The sequence below is a fragment of the Harpia harpyja genome, chromosome 2 (assembly GCF_026419915.1).
Source record: "Harpia harpyja isolate bHarHar1 chromosome 2, bHarHar1 primary haplotype, whole genome shotgun sequence".
NCBI lineage: Eukaryota > Metazoa > Chordata > Aves > Accipitriformes > Accipitridae > Harpia > Harpia harpyja.
In genome coordinates this window covers 19,630,462-19,653,106 of record NC_068941.1, presented here as the reverse complement: position 1 = coordinate 19,653,106, position 22,645 = coordinate 19,630,462, and the positions used below count along the sequence as shown (strand labels likewise).

Genomic DNA, 22,645 nt, shown 5'->3' with positions numbered 1-22,645 from the left:
TACAGAAAATGCTATTAGCCATCAGGTGAGACGCAGCCTGCACACGATTTTTCTCTGTTGGAATTCACTACTTCGCCCTTCATTTCCTCAATGTGCTCCTTTGGAGAGAGGGACTTTGTGTCATTTGCCACTATGCTGTATTTCTCACAGCAGAGGCACAAAGCTATGTATTTCAAATGGTCAGTGCTATGTTTTGGATTCAATCACTGTGTGCAGATGTGGGTATGAAAGGTCTAGCACATGTTATGTTTTAGCAGCCTGCAAAACCTTGTAGCTTGAACATAATGCCTTCCAGCATTACTACCTGGAAGAGCTACAGGTATTAAATGGGAATCAGTAGCTTTTGCCTAGGCATTTTTCACATTGTATTATACCCATTTTAAAATATTGTAAAGTAGGGGAGATCAAAACAGAGGTATTTGGACTTTCATGGAAATTAGGGCAGAATTTGAGTGATGCCCTGTGAGCTACAAGGGGAGGGCATAAGAAGCAGGACTAGGCTTAAACCCACTTGCGTGTTGTTTGAAGTCAGCTCCGTACCAGCACCCCATCCTGCTTCCTCACGCCACAGAAAGCCTAGCCCCTGCCTTGTGGTATTCAAATGCTTTGGTCATGCAGCTCCTATCAGGCAGTTCTTCTCCCACACCAGTGATGGCTTTAGCAGAAGCACTGTGCCGACTGGCTTTTCACAACTAGGAAGAACTAAAAATAAAACTTTCCAGGAATTTCAACTGTCCAACAGCAGCAGCACTATGCTATTGCCAACAGTGACCCCACTGCTGTTCCTGGGCAAGAACCAAGAACTGATATATATATCTATATCTCAGTGCTTTATCTGTGTGTATGTATGTCGTGGTTTAAGCCCAGCCGGTAACAAAGCACTGCGCAGCCGCTCGCTCACTCCCCGCCCACCTCCCCCCGGCCACCGTGGGATAAGGAGAAAATATAAAGAAAGGCTCGTGGGTCGAGATAAGGACTGGGAGGGATCACTCATCACTTATGGTCACGGGCAAAAGACAGGCTGAACTTGGGGAAGAAACAAAATCAATTTAATTTACTACAAGGCAAAACAAAACAAGGATATCAGGAAGTAAAACCAAACCTTAAAACAACTTCCCCCACCCACCCCTCCCTCCTTCCCGACTCAACTCCGCTCCCGGTTCTCTCTACCTCTTCCCCGCGGTGGCGCAGGGGAACAGGGGATGGAGGTTGGTGTCAGCTCCCCACACCTTGTCTCTGCCGCTCCTTCCTCGTCAGCGGGAGGACTCCTCACTCGTCCCCTGCTCCACCGTGGGATCCCTCCCACGGGAGAAAGTCCTTCACGAACTTCTCCAAGGTGAGTCCTTCCCACAGGCTGCAGTTCCTCACAAACTTCCCTGGCGTGGGTCCTTTCCACGGGCCGATCTTCAGTCACAGGCTGCTCAGCACAGGCTTTCCCATGGAGTCACGGCCATCTTCGGGGGCATCTGCTCCCCTGCTCACCTCCATGGGCTGGGTGGGGACAGCCTGCTGTCTCACCACGGGCTGCAGGGGCTACACCTCCTCCCCCGCTCCTCATCCCCCTCCTTCACTGACCTCGGTATCTGCAGAGGTGTTCCTCTCACATTCCAGTCCCACTACTCACTGCAGGTTCCCATTCTTAAATGCGTTATCCCAGAGGTGCTACCACCGTCACTGTTTGGGTCGGCCTGGGCCAGAGGCAGGTCCGACTTGGAGCCGGGGAAGCTTCTAGCAGCTTCTCACAGGAGCCACCACTGCAGCCCCCTTCCCCTGCTACCAAAAAACCCCACACCACACAAACCCGTAACGGTGTATTAAGGGAACGCAGAACGGAAGACTTGTCTGTACAAAAGGCAAACAATTCTTGTGACATAGCAGTGTTTGGGTGGATGAACAGAACTGACCTGTGTCAGAGCAGCACTTGATCTATGTTTCTATATAAGAAGCCTCAGGAAGATGACACTAAGACTAAGCTGATGCCAAGAAAGCCTGGAAACTGTAAAAACAGAGATGCTTATCAAGGTGTTTTTGTAAGTTATCCTTACTCCCTGCCGCCAAAACCCCAGCCACCCCTTGTCCTGACACAGCACACAGCTCTCAGCTAGTTTTATTTCTGAACCCAGCTGGCTATGAGACTCTCAGATGGCACACGCTCTGTTTATTCAGAGATGGAAATGACACTTTGGGTCTAGTTTTTAGCAGCTCTCTTTAAAGTGCACACAGCTTTACAGATACTGCTAGAAGACTTTGTTTCCACTGAGACTGCAGCTGACAAATTCAGGTACCATGGGAGCTACTGAGCTCCAGCACACCAAACAGAGCACTGCAAAATCACTCAGCCTCCTTTCTAACCAAAATAAAGCTTTAAGTGATAATATTTGGCTCTCATTACACTGATACTCAGTGCTGGACCACCATGCTGAAAGAGGCGAAATGAAGCTTTAAAAGGAAGGACAAAACGAGAGCTGCCTAGGCAGGACCAGCTCACATGGAAGTGGCTTTCCAGAACACAGGAACACAATAGGTCTCGTTCACACAATGAAAATGAACAGCTAAACATTAACCTAAGCTTGACTCTCTTACCAGTCCTTCCAGAGAGACAGTTTTCAGTAAGTTATGCATCGGCATTCCTGAAAGTACAGAATTACGGACTTGGGAGAAGGGAGGGAAGGGAATCGCACAAACACAAGAACTGGTCTATGCAAGCAAGTTGGAAAGTGGAGTGAATAGGCATAACAACTAAGAAATAAGCTCCGAGGTTTTTGGTCAGAACACTTACTCTGCACTAGTTGCAACCTGAAGAGACTTATACGCACACCATAGCTCTGGTCCAATTTACTGTGCATTATGATGAAATCTGTGGGAACATCCTGTAGAGAATATTTTTACAACCTAACTTAGCTTTGAAGCATCTATCATCATTTCACATAGATAAGCTAATCATTGTTGCTTCTTTCCCTTTAACACAGGCTTTAGGATATAAACATCCCATTGAGGCAAGTGAGAAATCTTTGCCTTCCAAAACATCCTGAACCCATCCTTAGCACAAGCTTTCCCATAGCACAACCTAACAGACATTCACCAAGCCAATGTATACCCATTCTGACATCTGCAAGCTATACTGCATTTTATGAGCCCAGTACTGTACTTGACACTGAAGCACCTCAGCATCATCCACCAGTGCAAAAATAGTGATCAACATCTGTTTTATAGTTTTTTTTCCCTCTCCCATCTCCACCCATGGGAAAGCCCAGGTAAAAAAAGCTTTCTGTGAAAAGCATTTAATCATACATTAATACATATTGTAGAAAGAAAAAAAGCAATGTGAAAGATGTGTACTGCCTTGCTTGGTAAGTTTGATTTCAGAAAAATAAGACAAGCTACATATAGCAACGTTTTAGTGCAAATCACTGCAGTTTCATGCATTTTGCTTCTGATGTTACAAAAGGTCACAGAGAAAGCCTTGGGGGAGTTGCACTCCTCCATCTGGCAAAGCACAGCCTGTATAAGCAGAGCAGCAGATAACAAATGTCAACCTTATTTTCTTTCCAGACCGGCTTCATGTAGACCTGAAACCATCCACTTGTTTCAAACAAGCTTTTGCTCCAGCATACGTAGGGAATACCTGACTTCATTCCCAAACACACATCTCATCTTGGTGGTTGGTTGTTACAAGGATGTACAAGTGTGAGGATGGGCAGTTAACAACCCAACAACAGACAGCTGCCAGAAATAATTTTTTCCTGCTGTTCCCCTCCACAATATAAAAATAAAAATGTACACTTTTTTTAATTAGCATACAAGTACAAATATCAGGGGAAGTATTGTGACAGAGGTTAATGGCTCATTAACTACTCCTGTAGCAATTAATGGATTATTTCCATAACATCAGTTATTGCAGTAACTCAGTACTTAAGAGTGAATAATTTTACAGTAATTTGCTGTTTTCTTCCCCCCAAATCCACGCAAGACTGTTTCAAACTTTGGAGGAACACCACCAAGCACCAATAAACCTTTAGAGCAACTGGTTAGGCCTTACAGGCATCACTAAAATTTTCCTACATGCATGCTACATAAACTGATTAGATATGTACTCACATTTATGCTGGAGTGAGCATCATGTGTCTTTTGAAGGTAATGCAAATAAACCGATAGAGAATTTATTATTATCTATCATTTGATCAAAAATATATCTCAATTAAAAGGGCAAGGCATTAAGAGACATGCTTGGATAACCTCAAGTCATGTCAAATATTGCTTCTGCACTTGAGGGCAAATTATACCCTATTGTTAGAGCCAGCTTAACATGTTCTCATGTTTCCAAAACCATTTATGCCTTAAGCACTTAAGCATCAGTAACAAGATTCCCCTGCAGGCACTGAATCTAGCAGTGGAAATGAATCATGCTGCCTCTGAAAACTGCTGTTTTTAAATGCTTGACGTGGTTTAATACTGAATGCACTCCAATATTTCACTTATCCAAACTTTGTAAGCCACTATGAAGTATCACAAGTATGATATCAGAGACGTTTCTGCTAAGTGAAGGCTTATAAAGAATTAAATTGCTACCTATGATTTCTCTAATGCAACAACAAAATGAGCATTAAAATACTAACCTTTTCATCAGTTTTTCACCATAACCCCTTTCAGTCAAGTGTTCAACCTCTAGCAACACCACTGGATTTAAAAATATTCCTGTTTGTCTCTAGAATCCCAATACAATTAACCCAAGTTGAATAAAAAAACAAAGACAGCTTAAGTAAGGTTTATTTTACTTTTCCTTTACTGAGAAGGGACACCTGATTTTACATAGAAATGCCATATTTAAGTGTGCCAGTATACTGGCTGCCATGATGTAACCCAGCAGTCTGTCAGAGCTTTCAAGTCTGTCTTAATGCGCAGTGCTCTAACATTGTCACGTACTACATACCAGCTTTGAAAAAGGAGTTTATTGTATCACAACTGAAGAAGTTTCAGGCATCTTCAAAACTACTTTCATGAAGCCTAACTTTTTGCTGGAGCAAATCTGGTTCAGATACCTTTAAAAGTCCTACCTAGTGTGACTGACACATGCCCATGGAGTCTCAGAACTTGATATTGCTTTCAAAACTCATTTCTTTAACCCTTCATCTTTATTAGTCTTCACATTTAAGCAAGAAATTTAAAAACGTTCAAAAAAAAAAAAGTAAACTTTCTGTTTGGAAGACTGCTACAGGAACATCCTGAAATAATTCTCTCAGGTAATTGCCAGAGGCTGAATATGAATTTGATATTCACACCTTTTAACAAGTCTTAAACTAGGCATCATTTACAATTTCTTACACAACTCTGGGACAACTTTTGTTATGAATTGCAACTCTGTTTCTCTCCTTCCATTAGCTACACCTAGAATACAGAGATTCCTGCAAGTAGGAATTTTGGAGCAGCTCACTCACATACATGTCCTAAAGGGAATATCCAATGTAAAGGCATTATTTAAGTCAGCTATCACCCTAAGCTCTAGGCAGAAGTACACACCAGACAGTTAGTCCAGTCCCCAAAGCACTCCTAGGGCTATGTCTAAAACCAGGAATGAATTAAGATTATATCTTTTGATTCTAGCCCATTGCTCAAGAAGTTCATAATCAAAACCTTCAAATGAAGTCAACTTTCCAAGAAATTCTTAACTCAGAACTTGCACAAAATTGAGGTATAAAAAAGACATTAAATATTTATTATAATTACAGCAGCTTTACACAGGAAAGTTAAAAATTAAAAAATATCCCAGTTTTTGGATTCATGATTTTTCTTTAGGACAGTTGGTCAGCAGGTCCCTGGGATATCTGTAGGCACCTTTAAGAGTTCTTCAACTTCTTCTTGTAAAGCCTCAGCTTTTTCACTCAGCAGCATCTATAATGGAAAAAGAAAAACTATTAGAAAATGAATACAGGCATTAGCTGTTTAACCTGTTAGGTTAAAACACCAATATTTCTTTCCAAACTTGCATCTGATCTATAAAAAACTGCTGCTGCTGCTCACAGGACCGCAGTACCTTTGCCTCAAAGGACTAACACCTACTACTACCAATATTTTTTACTGTTTAGTGTATACCCACATGAAAAACACTAACACAAAAATTTATACAGTACACAGCTTGTTTTCTCAGCTCTGCCATCACATAATACACAAAATTTAACAGAACATAAACAGTTTGTCTAGAACTTAACAAGCGCATTTTTAACCTTAAACATTTATTATTAAACATTTATTTTCCATGTTGGAATACACATTTGTAAGTTGTGCCTGCCAAGTTGCCAATTTCTTGCTTTATACAAAATTTCTTTCTACAGCATTTTACATCAGACATATAGGACCCCCAATATTAGCAACCGTTTAATCTACCTGAACTGTTTGCTGCTGGCAGTTGGAGTATAACAGTCCCCCAGCAGCATGTGTAACAACATGCAAGCATCCTTCTAACTTCCCAGTTAGAGAAAACTCCATCAGTTTAACATCTGAGCATGACAGCAAGCTAGGCTGCTGGATTTGGCACTGATGTAGATGAGGAATCTGCATATATCCCCTTCTTCTGGCTCACAGAGAAGCAAAAAAGCAGTAAGGAGCCTACAACAACATTAAACTGCCATGACCTTTTAAGTGCATAAACTCCAAAGTCAGTAGTTTTACTCCTTGAGAATATACAAACCAAGACTTTTGTTATTGACTGCATAATTTTTATACCAACCACCTATTCATTTATTCTAGGCATTCCCTCACTTTACTGAAAGCTTTCTATTTTAGCAGAATCAAACATGAAGCTGATGCCATTGCAACAGCAGATTAATAGAGATTGAGGAGAGAAAATACTACTACTTGATAAATAAAATACTTTCCGTATTTTTTGTTTAGGCACAACTCAATGTTTATTACAGAACCTTTCCCTTGGATTATTTGTATGCTTAAGGCACTAAGTGTGCCTTAGAGGCAGATATTAAGTGAAGGCCCTTCTCATGATGCATATTCAAAATGGAAAAAAATTTGAAAGGAAAGAATAACAGGGCACAATAAAAGCAGCCTAAATAGGTGAGTTTAACCCTATACCTTGTTGGTTTCCATTTCTACAGTCCTGAAAATCCTGTTCTGTAATCACAACTCCCACTAGAATTTCTGTAAGGTAAGTCCTGAGGTATTGGCAGAATTGAGCATTCTCAGTTACAATGACTCAGCACGGAGATCAAGGTAGTCATTTAATTCCCATATTTCATCAGACAAGCTGTCCAACATTTTTGCCCTTTGTTTCCTCTCTGAAAAAGAGCACAACTTCCCACTATCCTGTATGTAACAAATTGTTTTAAGAAAAGTTTAAGTTTGCCTGTCATTCAGGAGCATGAAGGTCAGCAATTGCTCAATTCATTACTCTTAACCATCTTAGATAAATGATATCGTCAAGAAAATATTTCAATATATTCTTAATACAGACCAGTATTTGGATCACAAATATCCACTAATGCCTTCACTAGTAAACTGAATCCTTCACTTTTAATGTCATTCAAACATCTGCTTTTGACATACTGAAGTTCTGAAGTGGTTTTTATAACTTTGTTTCTAACTTACCTTTGCAGATGAAACAATTTGTTTGGCTTGACGTCGTGACAAGTGCTCAATCATCTTGACCAGAGTTTCTGGATTTGCATTAGCCAAGTGTGCTAAAGTTTTGTACCCTGCATTATAAAGCTGTTTTGCTCGTGCCTGCAAGTCCAAAATTGTGTAAGATTATTAGAACAGGCAATAAGAATTACCATTAAGTGCCAATCTCTACACCAATATCAAACATTTCATCTTCGCATTATCAATCCAATTTTTTGACTTGTCTTTCTAAGAACATGAATACTGAGAATCTTTACTTCCCAAAAATACAGCTTTACCACTAAGATATACCTCCCCATACAATCTTACCCAGTTCTTAGGAACCCATTCCTCATTATTTTCTGAGCCTAGATGATACTGACTCTGCCATCCTCTTTTGTTATCTTGTTTTCTGCATTCACTGTCACTGACAGGAATGACTGTCTCACATTCTTTGGAGGTGTCTAAGTAAAAGGAGGGCTGATTTTATCCAATTGTTTTTTTCCCACACAATTTTCACAGAACAGAGCTTTTACAAAATCCCAGAAAAGACTGCACTTCATTGTTTCAAGCTTATAATTTTTCCTTTAGTATCACAGTATCTTTTTTATTTCTCTAGTTTTGCGCAAAGTCTTGGCTGTGAGCTCACATCACAGGAGAGATTCTCTGGAATTTGATTATCACTAATGTAAGGGGGTGTGCATTATCTGCTTCTCTTAACTTGGTTTGATCCTGTTGCTACTTGAGGTAGCCAAGCAGTATTTGCTTAACAGAGGGTCTCTGGGCAAATATTTCTTTTGCAAAACAAATACTGCTAGAACTTTACAAAGCTTAAATTAAAATGCATTTCTACAGTAGTTGTGGAATAATTTAGTATACGCAAGGCTTTAGTATCTTGAGTTATGAAATAATACTCATTTGATGAACAAGTGTTACACCTCCAAACATTTGGTCGATTACCTTTTGGTTTTTTCCCCTTATTTCTTGTAAAGACAACAAGGAATAGAAAGATATTTATTTGATGGCATATATGTTTTTTTTTTTTTTAGCATCCAACAGGTAACAGCTTACAATATATTATCTTTCTCCATAGTAACTGAGGACTATGCATGTTCATTGACGTGAAGTAGGTGTCATTAATTTCACCAGAAATAACCACTAATTACCAGCAAATATTTTCTGTGCTCCATTTGGCTGTTATATGCACAGTATGACCGATGACACAGAATCTTTCCCCACTAATGACTTAAATCTCATGAAAAGGTTTTAGAATGCTCTTTGAAAACTGTGCAACTAAATGTGCAGAAAATAATTTTCTTTTGCTACAGTAACCTTAAGACTGATTTTATAATTTCTTCCACAGAAATCTAAGCAAACCACATCTGTTCAAGATACAAGTCTACCTGCTTCAACTATCAGCTGTCAGTATAGTTTTAACTCCAGAGCAGAAGTACCTTGGTTATAGCAATAATTTTGAAGAGTCATCTTTAAAATACAACTTCAGCAGAATCACGCTGTCCGGGCTGTTTTTGCCCTTCCACAAAAATGCTCCCATATGAAGTGAGCCATGAAGACTGTTTACCTTTTACATCCAATTCAGAAAATTTGATATATACAAAAAAATCCATTAGACTCCAAGTCTTCATCATTGTTTAGCTTCTCAGAATAAAACCTTACTGCCACTAAATTCAATGGTTTGCTGACAAACTGATTCTACAATAGGCTTGACAGGCAAGTTAAATCATCTTGCGAAGAGGTCCAGTGATTACTTATAACCTTGCACTGAAGCCCCAAAAGATTTTCTACTTTAATAGGAGTCTTCCTCATCAAAGACCAGTTAGGTTTCATTTAAAATACATGCAGCACTGCAAGTGATTGTAAAACCTAAGTTCCCAATAGGACTTCACATATTTTTTGTGAGTGTCTTCTGACTTAAATACGTAAATTCTTATTCCTCTTTACTCCCATGAACTGAAGAATCCTTACCACAAAAGAAACTTGGACTCTGTTTTCCAACTGAATATACAGCTAAATTGTTGTCCAAATACAGCATTTTCACTGTTGCTGTGGTAGCAGCCAAAAGAAAAACATTATTGGCTCCAGCTTACATTTCCTCAACCAACCACTTTTCCCCAACCTCCAGGACTGTTGTGGGATATCTGCACTATGCTGAATTCTCAATAAAAAAACTAGCTTGGTCTTCCAGATATAATTGAAAGGCACAGCAACATTTAGCATACAACTTTACATTGAAAAATCTCACAAAGCCAGGTTTACTAACCTCTAGAATCCCTGCTACCTCCATCAGAGGGATGAGTTCTGTCTTAACACAGTATGTCAACTTCTTGGTAAGTTCTGTCAGCAAGGCTTTATAAACCCAGAATTCTTCCAATTCCTGCAGAGACAAAGATCACTAAAAATCAGATCCTAAGTTCTGTATTTGGGGGGTATGACTGATAAGAGCTCTGCTACAGCAACAAGCATATATTTGACATTTAGACAGGGGAAGCACTATTATTTATAGTTATCCTTTCAGCTAGTTGCAGAGTTGCATTCAGCACTCTTCAGCTGAACTGCCCAGAGCTGGGGCAGTTCTGAAGGATAAGCAGTGCATTATTTCAACAGAGGAAAAGAACAAGAGAACAAGCCAACTCAGCTATTTTCCCTGAGATGACATTCCACAACCAGATGGCCTTCTTTCCAAGAGAAAGGTAACGTTGTCAATTATTTCACCAACAGTGCTGACACTGATCAATGGCCTGTACAGTTCATATATTTTCACATTCTTAGTGCATAAAGCTTACTTTTAATATAAGAAATATAACTGTACAAGAATGCTTTTCTGAACAGGAAAAATAATTTTGTGCAGGAAAGGTGAAATACACCACCTGTGTTCAGTTCTAACCTAAGAGAACAAAACTCCAGACTTTGCAAAATCAATCCCAAAGATTTTATTGAATTCATTTAAACACACTACCTCACTGAAATGTAGAACACAGGAGGCGAACGAGGCAGCAGAATTAAGGAGATTTTGTACATATCCTCGGGACATATTAAATTTCTCTGAAACACTCCATATATTGGTCTCTTTCAGTAGGGTATAAAGGACAAAAGACAGGTAGAGCCTGTTTACCACAGCACTGTCCACATTCTAGGAATAAAGCAAGTTAGAATTCAGAGCCAATATCACATTCAAGATATTCTGTTATTGCTATGAGGAAATTCTTGGCATCTGTACTCCTTCACATCTCTAAAACATGTCTATATTATACCCAAAGACATTAAACATTAAGAAAACCAACTGTCCTGGTTTCAGCTGGGATAGAGTTAATTGTCTTCCTAGTAGCTGTTATAGTGCTATGTTTTGAGTTCAGTATGCAAAGAATGTTGATAACACTGATGTTTTCAGTTGTTGCTAAGTAGTGTTTAGTCTGAAGTCAAGGACTTTTCAGCTTCTCATGCCCAGCCAGTGAGAAAGCTGGAGGGGCACAAGAAGTTGGCACAGGACAGAGCCATGGCAGCCGACCCAAAGTGGCCAACGGGGTACTCCATACCATGTGACATCACATCTAGTATAGGAACTGGGGGAAGTGGGGGCAGGGGATCGCCACTCGGGGACTAACTGGGTGTCAATTGGCGGGTGGTGAGCAATTGCACTGCGCATCATTTGTACATTCCAATCCTTTTATTATTACTGTTGTCATTTTATTAGTGTTATCATTATCATTATTAGTTTCTTCTTTTCTGTTCTATTAAACCGTTCTTATCTCAACCCACAAGTTTTACTTCTTTTCCCGATTTTTCTCCCCCATCCCACTGGGTGGGGGGGAGTGAGTGAGCGGCTGCGTGGTGCTTAGTTGCTGGCTGGAGTTAAACCATGACACCAACCAATGAGGTTAAAAGAACCTTATTAAGTAGAACAGTAATAAAGAACACTAGCAGAAGAATAATCTAGAATTTGTAAATAGTCAAATGAAATGACTAAACTGTCATCTTAGTTATGAGAAATCTCCAACCTACCTTTCTGATGGCTTGACCAGAAGCCTTTTTTGTAATAAAGCTTTCAGGTACTCCCACAATATCCACTACTTTTTGCTCTGCTGCACTTAGCTGATTGAACTAAAATAAGATTTTATAAAGACTATTCAGATATTTAGTTCTCTTAATGTTATAGAAAACACAAGTCTATTACTCAAAGCAAAACAATGTTTTTCAAGATCTCTATATAGTACTATAGTCACTAGACAGATCTGCAGCTTCTTTGCCTACTTGTTTGAATTATCTGGAACTGTCCATCTCTGAATGCCACACTTTAACAAAACTAAATAGATTTTAGTGCTACCCCTAGTATACAACACTTTACAGAAAAGGGAGTAGTTGAATTATGGGTTGATCTTACAGAGTGTGCAAGACTAGGATAAAGGTTTTGCTGCTAAGGCTGACATAAGTATAGTAGTCTGTAGGAAGGTATTGGTCACAGTGTAATAGTTACAATCATGGCTGGAGTTAAGCATTAGACTCAGCAATCAAACAAAGATTAAAATTTGACATTCTCTAGCGGATTTTGCTCAAATCGTTACCCCACCATCTACATTTCCTATCTGTATAAATTTATGTAAAATTTATTAAGCAGGATTACTATATGCCCCAATGCATGTTTGCTAGTAAATTCTCACCTGTTTCAAGTATATCATCCAATCTGGGCTACAGTTAGAAGTCATATCATATGGAGTTGCCAGATATAGAAGATGAAGATTGCTCTCAAGAATCAGCCCTTCCAAACCTTTCTTCAGTTCTCTGTAAAGAAGATTGCAGTATGCCAAGTCTATAGACCCTATAATAAGCACACAATTTTAAACATACAGAGTTAAGTATAATAGATTTTAACATAGAGTCAGTATTTCCTTCATCTTCCACAAAAGCTTGTTATGCCATCTGAATTGAAGAGAAATGACTGTAACCTGAATAATTGCTCTAACCTAACATGAGCAGTGAAACAGAACTGAGGAAAGGCAGTCACCTATTTCCATATATGTCCATTCTGCGTGTGGTTTTGGAGTGTTTGTGAATTGCCTTGGCTTTAATGAAAGGCTGGAACAATCTTGTAGATTGAAGGAATTTTTCAGCGATTCATCCTATTCCAATTGCATTCCATACCCTGTATCTTTATGCTATGACAGGAAAACAGAACTTCCTGATATACTCTGTTACATTTGATCTACATGTTATATACTTCCTTTCCCTCTTAAGCTTCCCTCTAGGTCAAGAAATCCCGCTGTTCACAATATCTGTTCATAACAATTATAAAACGAGGTCATGAGCCATTTTGATTACGATCACTAAATCAAATCTTTAAATCACTTTTTTGGTGATTTCTCTGGTTTCTGGTTTTACTCCCATTGTGAACAATGTTATTACATTTCATTCCCATCATGTTCAGCCATGCATTACTTGTTCATTCCCATTTTCAGTCCAGCACATCATTTAGTAATTGAAACTGTCTCTCTACAACTTATTTTTCATTGCAGTTTCAGACTGAAGACAGGAAAACATATCAAATTGAGGTAAGGCTGAGATGAAAGGGTTTGTTGAAATAAAGATTATAATAAGAATAAAAAAATCTTACCTTTGTATGTAGCTTTACCCAATGGTGTGATTGTTAGTGTACATTCGGAACTGTGGTCCTTCTCACATATTCTTCCTTTTAGAAGTCCTTTTTCTATTAGATTTTCTAGCCCATCTTTAATTATCTCTGCGAGGCTCTTCTCTTTAGACAGCAGCTGCTGCTGAATACCCAGCAATGTACTGCACATAAAATTGTTGACTTCCTCATGGGTAACTGCTATCTGCATCAATTTTGCAAGTGATTAGCTTGTTTAAAGGTGTCATTTCTCATAACACATTTCATAAGCTATATGAAAAAAATTTACTGACTAGAGAAGCAGTTTGATATCCTGTTAATGTGTTTCTATAGAAATATATGAGAACAAGTAGAATGATAGACAGTCTATGATGGATCTGATGGGACTACTCTCCATCTGTTCTATTATTCTAGCTACTGCATCATGTTAATGTTTCCACTGTTTCTATTTGTATTTTGAATCAAGGATCAGAAATTGAAATATTATTAATACTGTAATTTATCATAAGGTAGATATAATTTTGACTTTTACACAGAATGAAATTATCATGTTATGTGATTACTTGATAGCTGAGTTAAATAAAAAGACTAATCAAATCTTTGTCCTTATCTGATTAGAAGCTGTTCTGAACTAGTAAGCCAATCTGTTTGAAAAGTCTGGTTTTTCTATAGAATCAACAGATAAGTTTTCCTTTGCATTCCCAAGCACTTAAGTTACTCACAGAGAAGAGTTAACTGATACCTTCAGCCCAACCAAAGATAACAACAGGCTCTGCATTCCCTTGGTCAACTCCAGCAGAAGACTGCTGTAACAGTTCTCCAAAGGACTGTTAACTAAATCCTGAACCTAAAAAGAGCAAGAAATATATTAGTTCAGGGAAAATATTTATGCGCTAGTTTTACACTTTTAAAAATACTGATATGCATGATTCAGCTTATAAAGAAAGTAAGTGTAGACATTTAAAGTTTACAGGTCACGTCTGAAAACAAAGCACAAAAAGGTAGTTTATAGGTATTATTACATATGTCAAATACTTGAAAATTTAAGCAGCAAATAAAAATTAAGCTAGGCAGCTCAGCTCCTCCTGTTTATCCCACCAGCCTAATCCAGAAATTTAAAATTACCAAAAAGTTTGTAAAAATTACCAAGTGTTTGTCTTTTTCTTGCACTATGAGAATACTTTCTCCAGCACTATCAATACCAGCTCGACCAGCTCTGCCAATCATTTGTTTATACTGGTTCTTCTTCAGGAAGTCATTAGCAACATAAGGAGCTCTGAGAATAACCCTGTAAAAAAGTCTTTAGTAAGTTATGCTTTATATTAAAATTATTAAAGCAGCAGTAAAATTTGCAAATGCATTCTTTATATATGCCCTTTCTTAGTAACTAATAAAAATCAAATGCACCTGTTTGAACAGATGTGTAAATCAACCAGGCAAACATTTAACAACTTAAGGTTTATTGAAAGATAAGCCATGTTTACTATGTTTTGTAGAACCTTTGGAACTACTCTTTACATCCGCTCAAAGGCCTGAATTTAAGAGTGAAAACCACCAAGATATAAAATAAACCTTTCTAAAGAACATAAGCAACACTGACCATACATCAGTTACGCTAGAAAGACAATATTTGTCTGTATGAATTTTTTTTCTCCCCTCAGGTGCATAATTCCAACATACACGGCACACAAAACTGGATTCTTAGCAAACAGTCTTTGGTCATACAGAGTATGGCAGCCATATCATCAGCACTTATAAGAAAAGATAACACATTTTTGTGTTAAAACATATTCAAACTATATCTCCTTAGAAGAGATTTATTTTGTAATTTAAACACTGTTCTTAGGACAATATCTAAAGAAACCACCATGAATTCCTTATTCTTCTGGATAACATTACTAAAATACTGAAGCATTTCCTCAATTTATTAAAATTTCCTTAATCCGTTTAGCTAAGTGCTCTTCAGCTATGCATTCTGAGGGACTTGCTACTGATTCACATTTCCTATGTAAAAACTTCGCAGTCTTGTGTCCTGAGTTGAACACAAAATCCCTTACACTTCCAGTTTGCTACTAAAAACAGAAACATACTTTAAATAGCAACAATATTTCCAACTTATTAAAGAAGTTTTTTTACAAAGCAAAAAAATCAATGCAACAATGAAATATGTTTCAGTTACTAACCTTCTAGCTGGCAGGTTGACTCCAGCAGCTAAAGTAGCTGTGCAAGCAAGCAGACACAGGACACCTGTAGAATATGCTTCCTCTATACTTTTTCTTTCATCATTTGTAAGGCCACTATGGTGATAGGCAATACCAAAAGGGATTGTTTGCTTCAGAATAGGACAGACACTTCCATTTCCAATATTCTCTAGGTTCTTGATGAGATCTTGTTTCTCTTTGTCCCTGTGAGCTCTGAATTCTCTTGAAAGAGGAAAAGCATTTCTTTAGATTTTGATCAATCATTAACTACTTAAAAAAAAAATAACCAAGAGACATGCTTACTATCTATTTCTGCTCATTATCCATTCCTTTCTTTAACATCTAGGTTGGAGAAATAGTCATTTCCAGTAACATTAAAAAACCAAAACACAGGAGATCGATTAAGTTGCAATAGAACTCTTTTCTTGTTTGTAAGCACAGGCACAGAAGGGATCAAATACTGACTGGGTGTGGGTATTGAGTGCACTGAAGAAAGGAAATAGGGCCAGTATCAGCTGGTAGTGAAGATTATAGGTACATCAAAAAAGGTTTCAATTTTGATAGCAAGGGAGGATTTGTTTATTTTAAGATAATTTCTTCCTACATAAAATTTAACTTTGCCCGACCATTATGAGTTGATTAAATCACATTTAAATGAAGCCAAATGTAAGTCTTACTTTTCTTCATTAACGAAGCCTGGTTTAGATTTTACAACTTACATTCACAAAGTAGGTATGGAACAGAGATACTCGATCAACTAGTAACATACATGACTAAATACCAGGCTATAGAGAAAATATTTGCTTTCTAAGCTTGCAGAGATCAGTGCCAAAGGGACACAAGGTTAGATTAATTTAGTATGCCTTTCCTTCTTTCTTTATTATTTGTCCTCTAATAACGATTTTTTTCAACTAGTTTGTTTAAAAAATAAGATTTTTTTTTTTTTGGTAAAACATTTGTTTAATGAGCCTTGAGCAGTTTACTATCATTTATGCAGTTAGCAGCTTTACTTTGAATATGGAATCATGTATTTACTTCTGATCACCAGGTAAAGTCACTTGCAAACTAGTAAAGACAAATACTAAGTTCTGACCAATTATTCCATACATAATTAAAAAAATCATGACAGAAACTTACTTTTTGAGGTACTTGCATAACATTGAAGCCACATTTTCACAGTTCTTTTTAGTGGGACAAAAGATTAGGCAGGAATATTTAGGAATAACTTCAGTAACCAGTGCAATGATGTGGTCAGGATCTGCCTTCTCCAGATTACTAGAATACTATCAAAACCACAGATAAACAAACATTTAAACTTAGAAATTAAGTCATAAACTAAGTATTCAATACTTATCCTCAACCTTTGCTAGAATAATCCCATTTGCTTGAATCTCTACAAGGCAGTAATAAGCTGAGAAAAAACCAAAAAAGATGTCTTCTTTCAGTATTGTCTAAGAGTGATCAACTGTTGAGGAAAATCTATCCAAAACCACAAAGCATTGGGTATCTGGAATAATCAAACCCACTGCTCTTCACACAAAGTACTGAAGAAATGTCTACCTTAAAGAGCAGTGAAGAACTGAAAAATCAAATTAAGCATTCAGCATTTTAAAGGCCCTTTTCCTCCCCAAAGCCTATAATTTTCCTTTCTCATAGGTATTACAAATGAACTGTCATATTTAAGTAATTTCTTTGGTAAAAGCTCTGTAAACAAATCAGTGTAAAATAATACATTTCATAACTATAGTTGAAAGAAACTGTAAGCATCTTGGTTTTACCTTGAAATTAAGGAGACGTGAAAAAGTAAAGCCATTTTCTGTTTTGCTGTCAACTGCATAAATGCTGTCTCGTATCTTCACGTATTCCTTTAATTCTACCTAGGGAGATACAAGCCATAAACAGAAACTTTAGTTAAATTACCAAGTCTTCTCTAAATATTAAACAATTATTGATGTACAGCTAATGTTTTTTTTCTAAGCATCACATTTCATATACATACTTGCACGCATACAAGCACACATCCCACCCCATCAAGAATTTTTTAAAAAGTTAATTGTTTTAATTATCTGCCTTAAGAAAGTGTCTAATTATAACGAAGAACATGACAAATGTTGTAGCCCATGAGCTATTCATAAACCATTGCCATGACAGCATTCAAGCACTAGTAGTACAGATTCTAGTTATATCAAACGAACTGTAATGATTGATCACAGTAGCTGTAATTTAGAAATTGGTTTAGTTGAAACGACACAAATGGCTTAAGACAACAACATAAAGGTACTTGCATTTGTGCATTTACAAGTGCATAGTGCTATTTATCATATTGATAAAATTGCAAGCTGTAGCAGGCATATTTCGTTACACCATGAAATTAAGCATAAAAGCTGTGATATGATCCTAAACAGATTTGCTATAATTTTAAAGCCAAATATCTTCTTTACTAGTTTATGGCATCTTGTATACAGACCGGTCTAAAATTATTAGTATAGTACTCCGCTTGTAGGAACTTCTGCAGGTCTCCAACATTATTTAAAGTTGCACTCATTCCAATGATTTGAGTATTTTCTGTAAAACAGAAGTTGAGATTAATTTACTGCACATTTGCAATTTTTAACACTTCTCCTCAGTATTTAATCCATAAGCCTGCTTCTTCATCATTAGTCTTTTTAAATGCCAAAGTAGCAGGTTTTAAGGGGGATGTAGCTAAGAAATACTACCTGAGTGTCCTGGTTTCAGCTGGGATAGAGTTAATTGTCTTCCTAGTAGCTGTTATAGTGCTATGTTTTGAGTTCAGTATGCGAAGAATGTTGATAACACTGATGTTTTCAGTTGTTGCTAAGTAGTGTTTAGTCTAAAGTCAAGGATTTTTCAGCTTCTCATGCCCAGCCAGCGAGAAAGCTGGAGGGGCACAAGAAGTTGGCACAGGACACAGCCAGGGCACCTGACCCAAACTGGCCAACAGGGTATTCCATACCATGTGATGTCCCATTTAGTATAGCAACTGGGGAAGTGGGGGCAGGGAATCGCCACTTGGGGACTAGCTGGGTGTCGGTCGGCAGGTGGTGAGCAATTGCACTGCGCATCATTTGTACATTCCAATCCTTTCATTATTGCTGTTGTCATTTTATTAGTGTTATCATTATCATTATTAGTTTCTTCTTTTCTGTTCTTAAAAAAACCGTTCTTATCTCAACCCACGGGTTTTGCTTCTTTTCCCAATTTTCTCCCCCATCCCACTGGGTGGTGGGGAGTGAGTGAGCTGCTGCGTGGTGCTTAGGCACCAGCTCAGGTTAAACCATGACACAGGCTCAACTGACTAACACTTAGATGGGTAAACACTGTTAATGCATGGAGTTACAGCATGTTTTTCAAAAGTGGCCAGAACACCATAAATCCAGAAAGCAAAAGTGTGACTTCTCTCTAGAGATGCCATCACTACAATATTTTAATAACATTAACTGCAGCCATGACTTACTACTAGTATAAAGAATTTTTGCAAGAGTAATTTCCAGTGTTGCTCCACGACTTCCTTCACCAAGCATATGCAACTGTGCACAGAAGGGAAAAAGAAAACGTAAGAATATTACGGAGTTAAGAGTATTTCTACAAAAAAACCAAATTATGTAGTCATAAACAAATATTACAGGAATGTCTTTGCCGGACTTCCTCATGATATCCCTCTGGTATATTTTGACTGCTAAGCTCCCTTCCAGAAGCATAGCCTCACTGAAACAACATTTAAGAACCACAGAAAAACTGACCCAAGAGCATACATAGATAACAAGATTTACCTTCCAGTTAACTAGACCATAACTGACAGAAAGAGTTAACTCCTGACAGTAAACAGACAACTGTGGAGAACTTTGTATTCACCAGCCTAAAGCAATTTTAAACAAACTGTGTTTTAAGCAACACTTACAGTGGAAGTTCATATAAAAAAATTTCTAGCAGCCAGCTACTTCCAGAAAAAGAAGTTAATTCTTAAGCTGCCTTCTGTTTAGAAACTACTGTGTTAAAGTAAGGTCAGTCAGCCTGAAGCATTCCATGAATTAAACATCCCTGTTAGGTGTTACAACACAATCAACCCTTAGCAGCACAACTCAGCCACACCACTAAAAAGCAGAATATGGGGCAACTCTCAGTTAAATGTTACTTGACGGTTTGTTTGTTTTTTTTTTTAATGTTTCATTTAATCATTATTAATACCAGACACAAAGTCTCATGGTTTCACATTTAGGATTTCAGTTCTGGGATTCATAAGATACATGCCATATGATTAAAATTATTTATGTTTTTTCTAATCCATTAGGGATGTCTAATTGACAAGTAGTTATTAAGTGATTCACCATCAACCACTAACACAGCAGGTCTCTCAATATAGAAACTATTGTCCTGATATAACAACAAATGCCTCAGTTAAAGAAAAATAACTTTCGGTATTACAGAATTATGTACCCATGCAGAAAAAACTTAGTTAAGTAGTAATAATTTCATGATAAACACTCAAAGCAAAACTGAGTAATCAAAAAATATGCTCTTTGCTAATAATTGTGTATTATAGACACAAAAAATTGCATATTATAGATCTGAGTAAATCTTGTAGCATACCTCATCCACTACAACCAGACCAAGGTCATCAATTCTTTCTGTTTCAATTAAAGAATTCACTAGAGCATGTCCTTTTTCTATAGTAGCAATATAAAGAGACTTTTTTATTCTCCTCTTGACTGGTGGAAATCTTCCTTTACTTCCTGCATATTCTTCAACCAGGAAACCCAATTCTATCCCAAAACTCGATAAACCCCTAACCTGTAAAAAAAGAGATCAACTGAAGAACAAACTCATGCTCATTTTGGATTTCAGAGCTGCCTCAACAATTCAACATGCAAATAAACAAACCACACCACAATCAACTGTTTGAATTGGTGAAAACATGTTAGCTATAACTACCTTTTCCATTTGCAAAGCTGAAGTATTTACAAATATTATCAAGCTTGGGTTACATCTGTTCTCTAAAATTAACTTTTCCTTTACATCAAAAAAATACTAGCTTTTATTTCAAGACCATTTGTTTAGCAAGTCAGGCAGTACAGCTCTAAGACTGCAGAACTATACATAACATTGCAAAAAGCTATTATTTCAAAGTTCAGCACACTTAATAACTCAGCATCTTCAGCTCATAATTTAGGTCTGTTTCATTATGAAATTACTGACCCTCATAGCAGCATTTAGGAGAGAAGTCACCCACTTCCCACCATATATTTACGAAAATCATGGACTTTGCTAAAATTAGTGTTAAAATCAGCCAAGTAACAAGGCATATCAGAAAAGATAAGCAGTATCAAAAACACTGTATCCAGACCTTTTCTTGAACAATGGCAACATATGGCAGGATCATCAGAACATCTTTCTGCCTGCAGAGTAATTCCTGGAGAATTATTATTTCAGCTACAAGTGTTTTCCCACCACTGGTTGGCAATGAGTATATTAAATTCTTCCTTTGCTGTAGAGATTCTAACATTAAGCAATCATGCTGCCATTCTGCAAAATTAAAAAGGAATTATTAGCAACCCCCAGGGGCACGTTAATCAATATCAAAATGCCTATGTTTCATACAGAATACTTTAAGCCTAGTGTTTGAGAGCTTTTCTTCAATAAACCACTAAAAGCTTTCAGTGACTGAGCCTTCCAAAGTATTCTATAAGCCATATCAACCTCTCCCACCCATCCAAAAAACAACTTAATAAACAAAACAATCACTTTCCAACATGGTTTAAATTAAATATTACCTGGGCAACACTTTACTAGCAATTTTTTTTTTTCAACAAATCATTAGTTACATTACCATAAAGCATTTCAATCCCTCGAAATTGACTGAATAGATCTCTAACTTTGCTAGGTAATCCATAAAAAGGGCCTATATCAACAGAAGAAGATTCAATAGTTTTCCTAGCAACACAAATCTCTTCAGATAAAACAGCTTCTTTAAGCTGCTTGGTCTTAGAAACCTGCAGAGTCTGGGCTTTAGCATTTCCAGTCATAGCACTTTTCAGATGATCTTTAAGACTCTCAGTTTTAAATAAATCACACTTAGACTCTGAGGAAAAGTCAGTAGGTCTGTTCCTGTGTTCAGTATCAGGACAAAAAGATGGACTCCTGATTTTGTCCAAGGAAAAATTCACACATTTATTCCTCCTTTCTGAGACTGGAGATATTCTAGAACCAGAAGAAAGTTCATCCGTTTTCTCAAAACACAAAAGTTGTGATGATGGCAAGTCATCTAAAATAGATTCAGTCAGTTCTTGATTGCTGTCCACCAGATCATTTTCATTCATTTGGAAAGCATCCTCTTTGTCAGCTTTAAGAACAACCATATTTTCTGAATTAGAAAAATTATCTTGTTTTTTCTGGTGAATTCCTGACTGATTCCCAATTATGATTTCTCCAGCTACTTTAATATTTGTATTTTTATCCTGCAGGTATTTCTTCTCTATATCATCAACTTCAGCTAGCAAAGAATCATTTCCATAAAAGCTGTCATGGTCACCAAACATATCTTCTTCACTCTCATTACTACACTGTAAAAAAAATAACAGAGTATTAATACTCCAAAGTAACAACAAAAAAGGCAGCATAACTTGTACAGCACACACATTAGATGCAAGTCATTTAAGTCTTCTCCAACTTAACAAGAAAGTTAAGTGTGTTTGTGAGGAAAATCTAGCTTGACCTCTAAAGGAACACATGCTTTAACTCAATGAAACTTAACCTACAAGTAGACCTGATGCCTGCATAGCTACTTGGTAGCGATGATTTTTTTTTTTTTAAAGTTAAAACCAAAATGCATCCCCCCCCTCATACAAAGCAAGGCCTTTCCCGATCAACATCACGCAGGCTCAGTCTGGGGCCAAACCACCCTCCCAGACGGAGTCTACCCACGTCGATACCCAGCCCTAGAAGCCTGCCCGCACCCCGCCACCGCCAGCCCCGTACCGGGGTCTCTGCCGGGGGTCCCTCGCCACCGGAGCTCATTCTCTTGCGAGCCACCGGCGAGCAGACGGCGCTAGGCTGCACCGGGGCCCGGCTCCGCTTGCTGACAGAGCCGGGGCGGCTCTTCCTTCGCACCGCCAGACTGGGCTCGGCCATCACCGCTGCCCGTGGAGTTGGGGTGGGGGGTGTGGGTGTGGTGTGTGAGTGT

At 37.8% G+C, this 22,645-nt stretch overlaps 1 protein-coding gene across 3 annotated transcripts; it reads right to left on the bottom strand.

The window, feature by feature from the left end:
• Window positions 1–1,548: 1,548 nt before the first annotated feature.
• On the bottom strand, window positions 1,549–22,623 carry HELQ (helicase, POLQ like). Of its 3 annotated transcripts, none has more exons than XM_052772486.1 (18): window positions 22,441–22,536; window positions 21,293–22,020; window positions 20,810–20,988; window positions 20,056–20,256; window positions 18,923–18,995; window positions 17,915–18,012; window positions 17,226–17,324; window positions 16,585–16,730; window positions 15,430–15,669; window positions 14,393–14,534; window positions 13,989–14,093; window positions 13,232–13,451; window positions 12,282–12,439; window positions 11,626–11,724; window positions 10,583–10,756; window positions 9,887–10,000; window positions 7,594–7,728; window positions 1,550–5,889 (listed from the first exon to the last, which is right to left on the bottom strand). In XM_052772486.1, the coding sequence occupies exons 2-18, from the start codon at window positions 21,999–22,001 to the stop codon at window positions 5,803–5,805; spliced, it is 2,979 nt and encodes a 992-aa protein (XP_052628446.1). In that variant the 5' UTR covers window positions 22,002–22,020; window positions 22,441–22,536; the 3' UTR covers window positions 1,550–5,802. The 3 variants fall into 3 exon arrangements, with proteins under 3 accessions (XP_052628437.1, XP_052628446.1, XP_052628428.1); XM_052772468.1 differs by having other exon boundaries at window positions 1,551–5,889; window positions 21,293–22,025; window positions 22,441–22,623; XM_052772477.1 differs by lacking the exon at window positions 10,583–10,756 and having other exon boundaries at window positions 1,549–5,889; window positions 21,293–22,025; window positions 22,441–22,623.
• Window positions 22,624–22,645: the final 22 nt, after the last annotated feature.

What these genes read in the sequence shown, in the direction of transcription:
- HELQ (XM_052772468.1), bottom strand. Translation starts at nt 22,593, where the DNA reads ATGGCCGAGCCCAGTCTGGCGGTGCGAAGGAAGAGCCGCCCCGGCTCT. An exon ending in AGGGATTGAAATGCTTTATG is followed by an intron (nt 20,989 to 21,292) that starts GTAATGTAACTA and finishes TTAATTTTGCAG; the next exon opens with AATGGCAGCATGATTGCTTA. An exon ending in ATACTAATAATTTTAGACCG is followed by an intron (nt 17,325 to 17,914) that starts GTCTGTATACAA and finishes GTATCTCCCTAG; the next exon opens with GTAGAATTAAAGGAATACGT.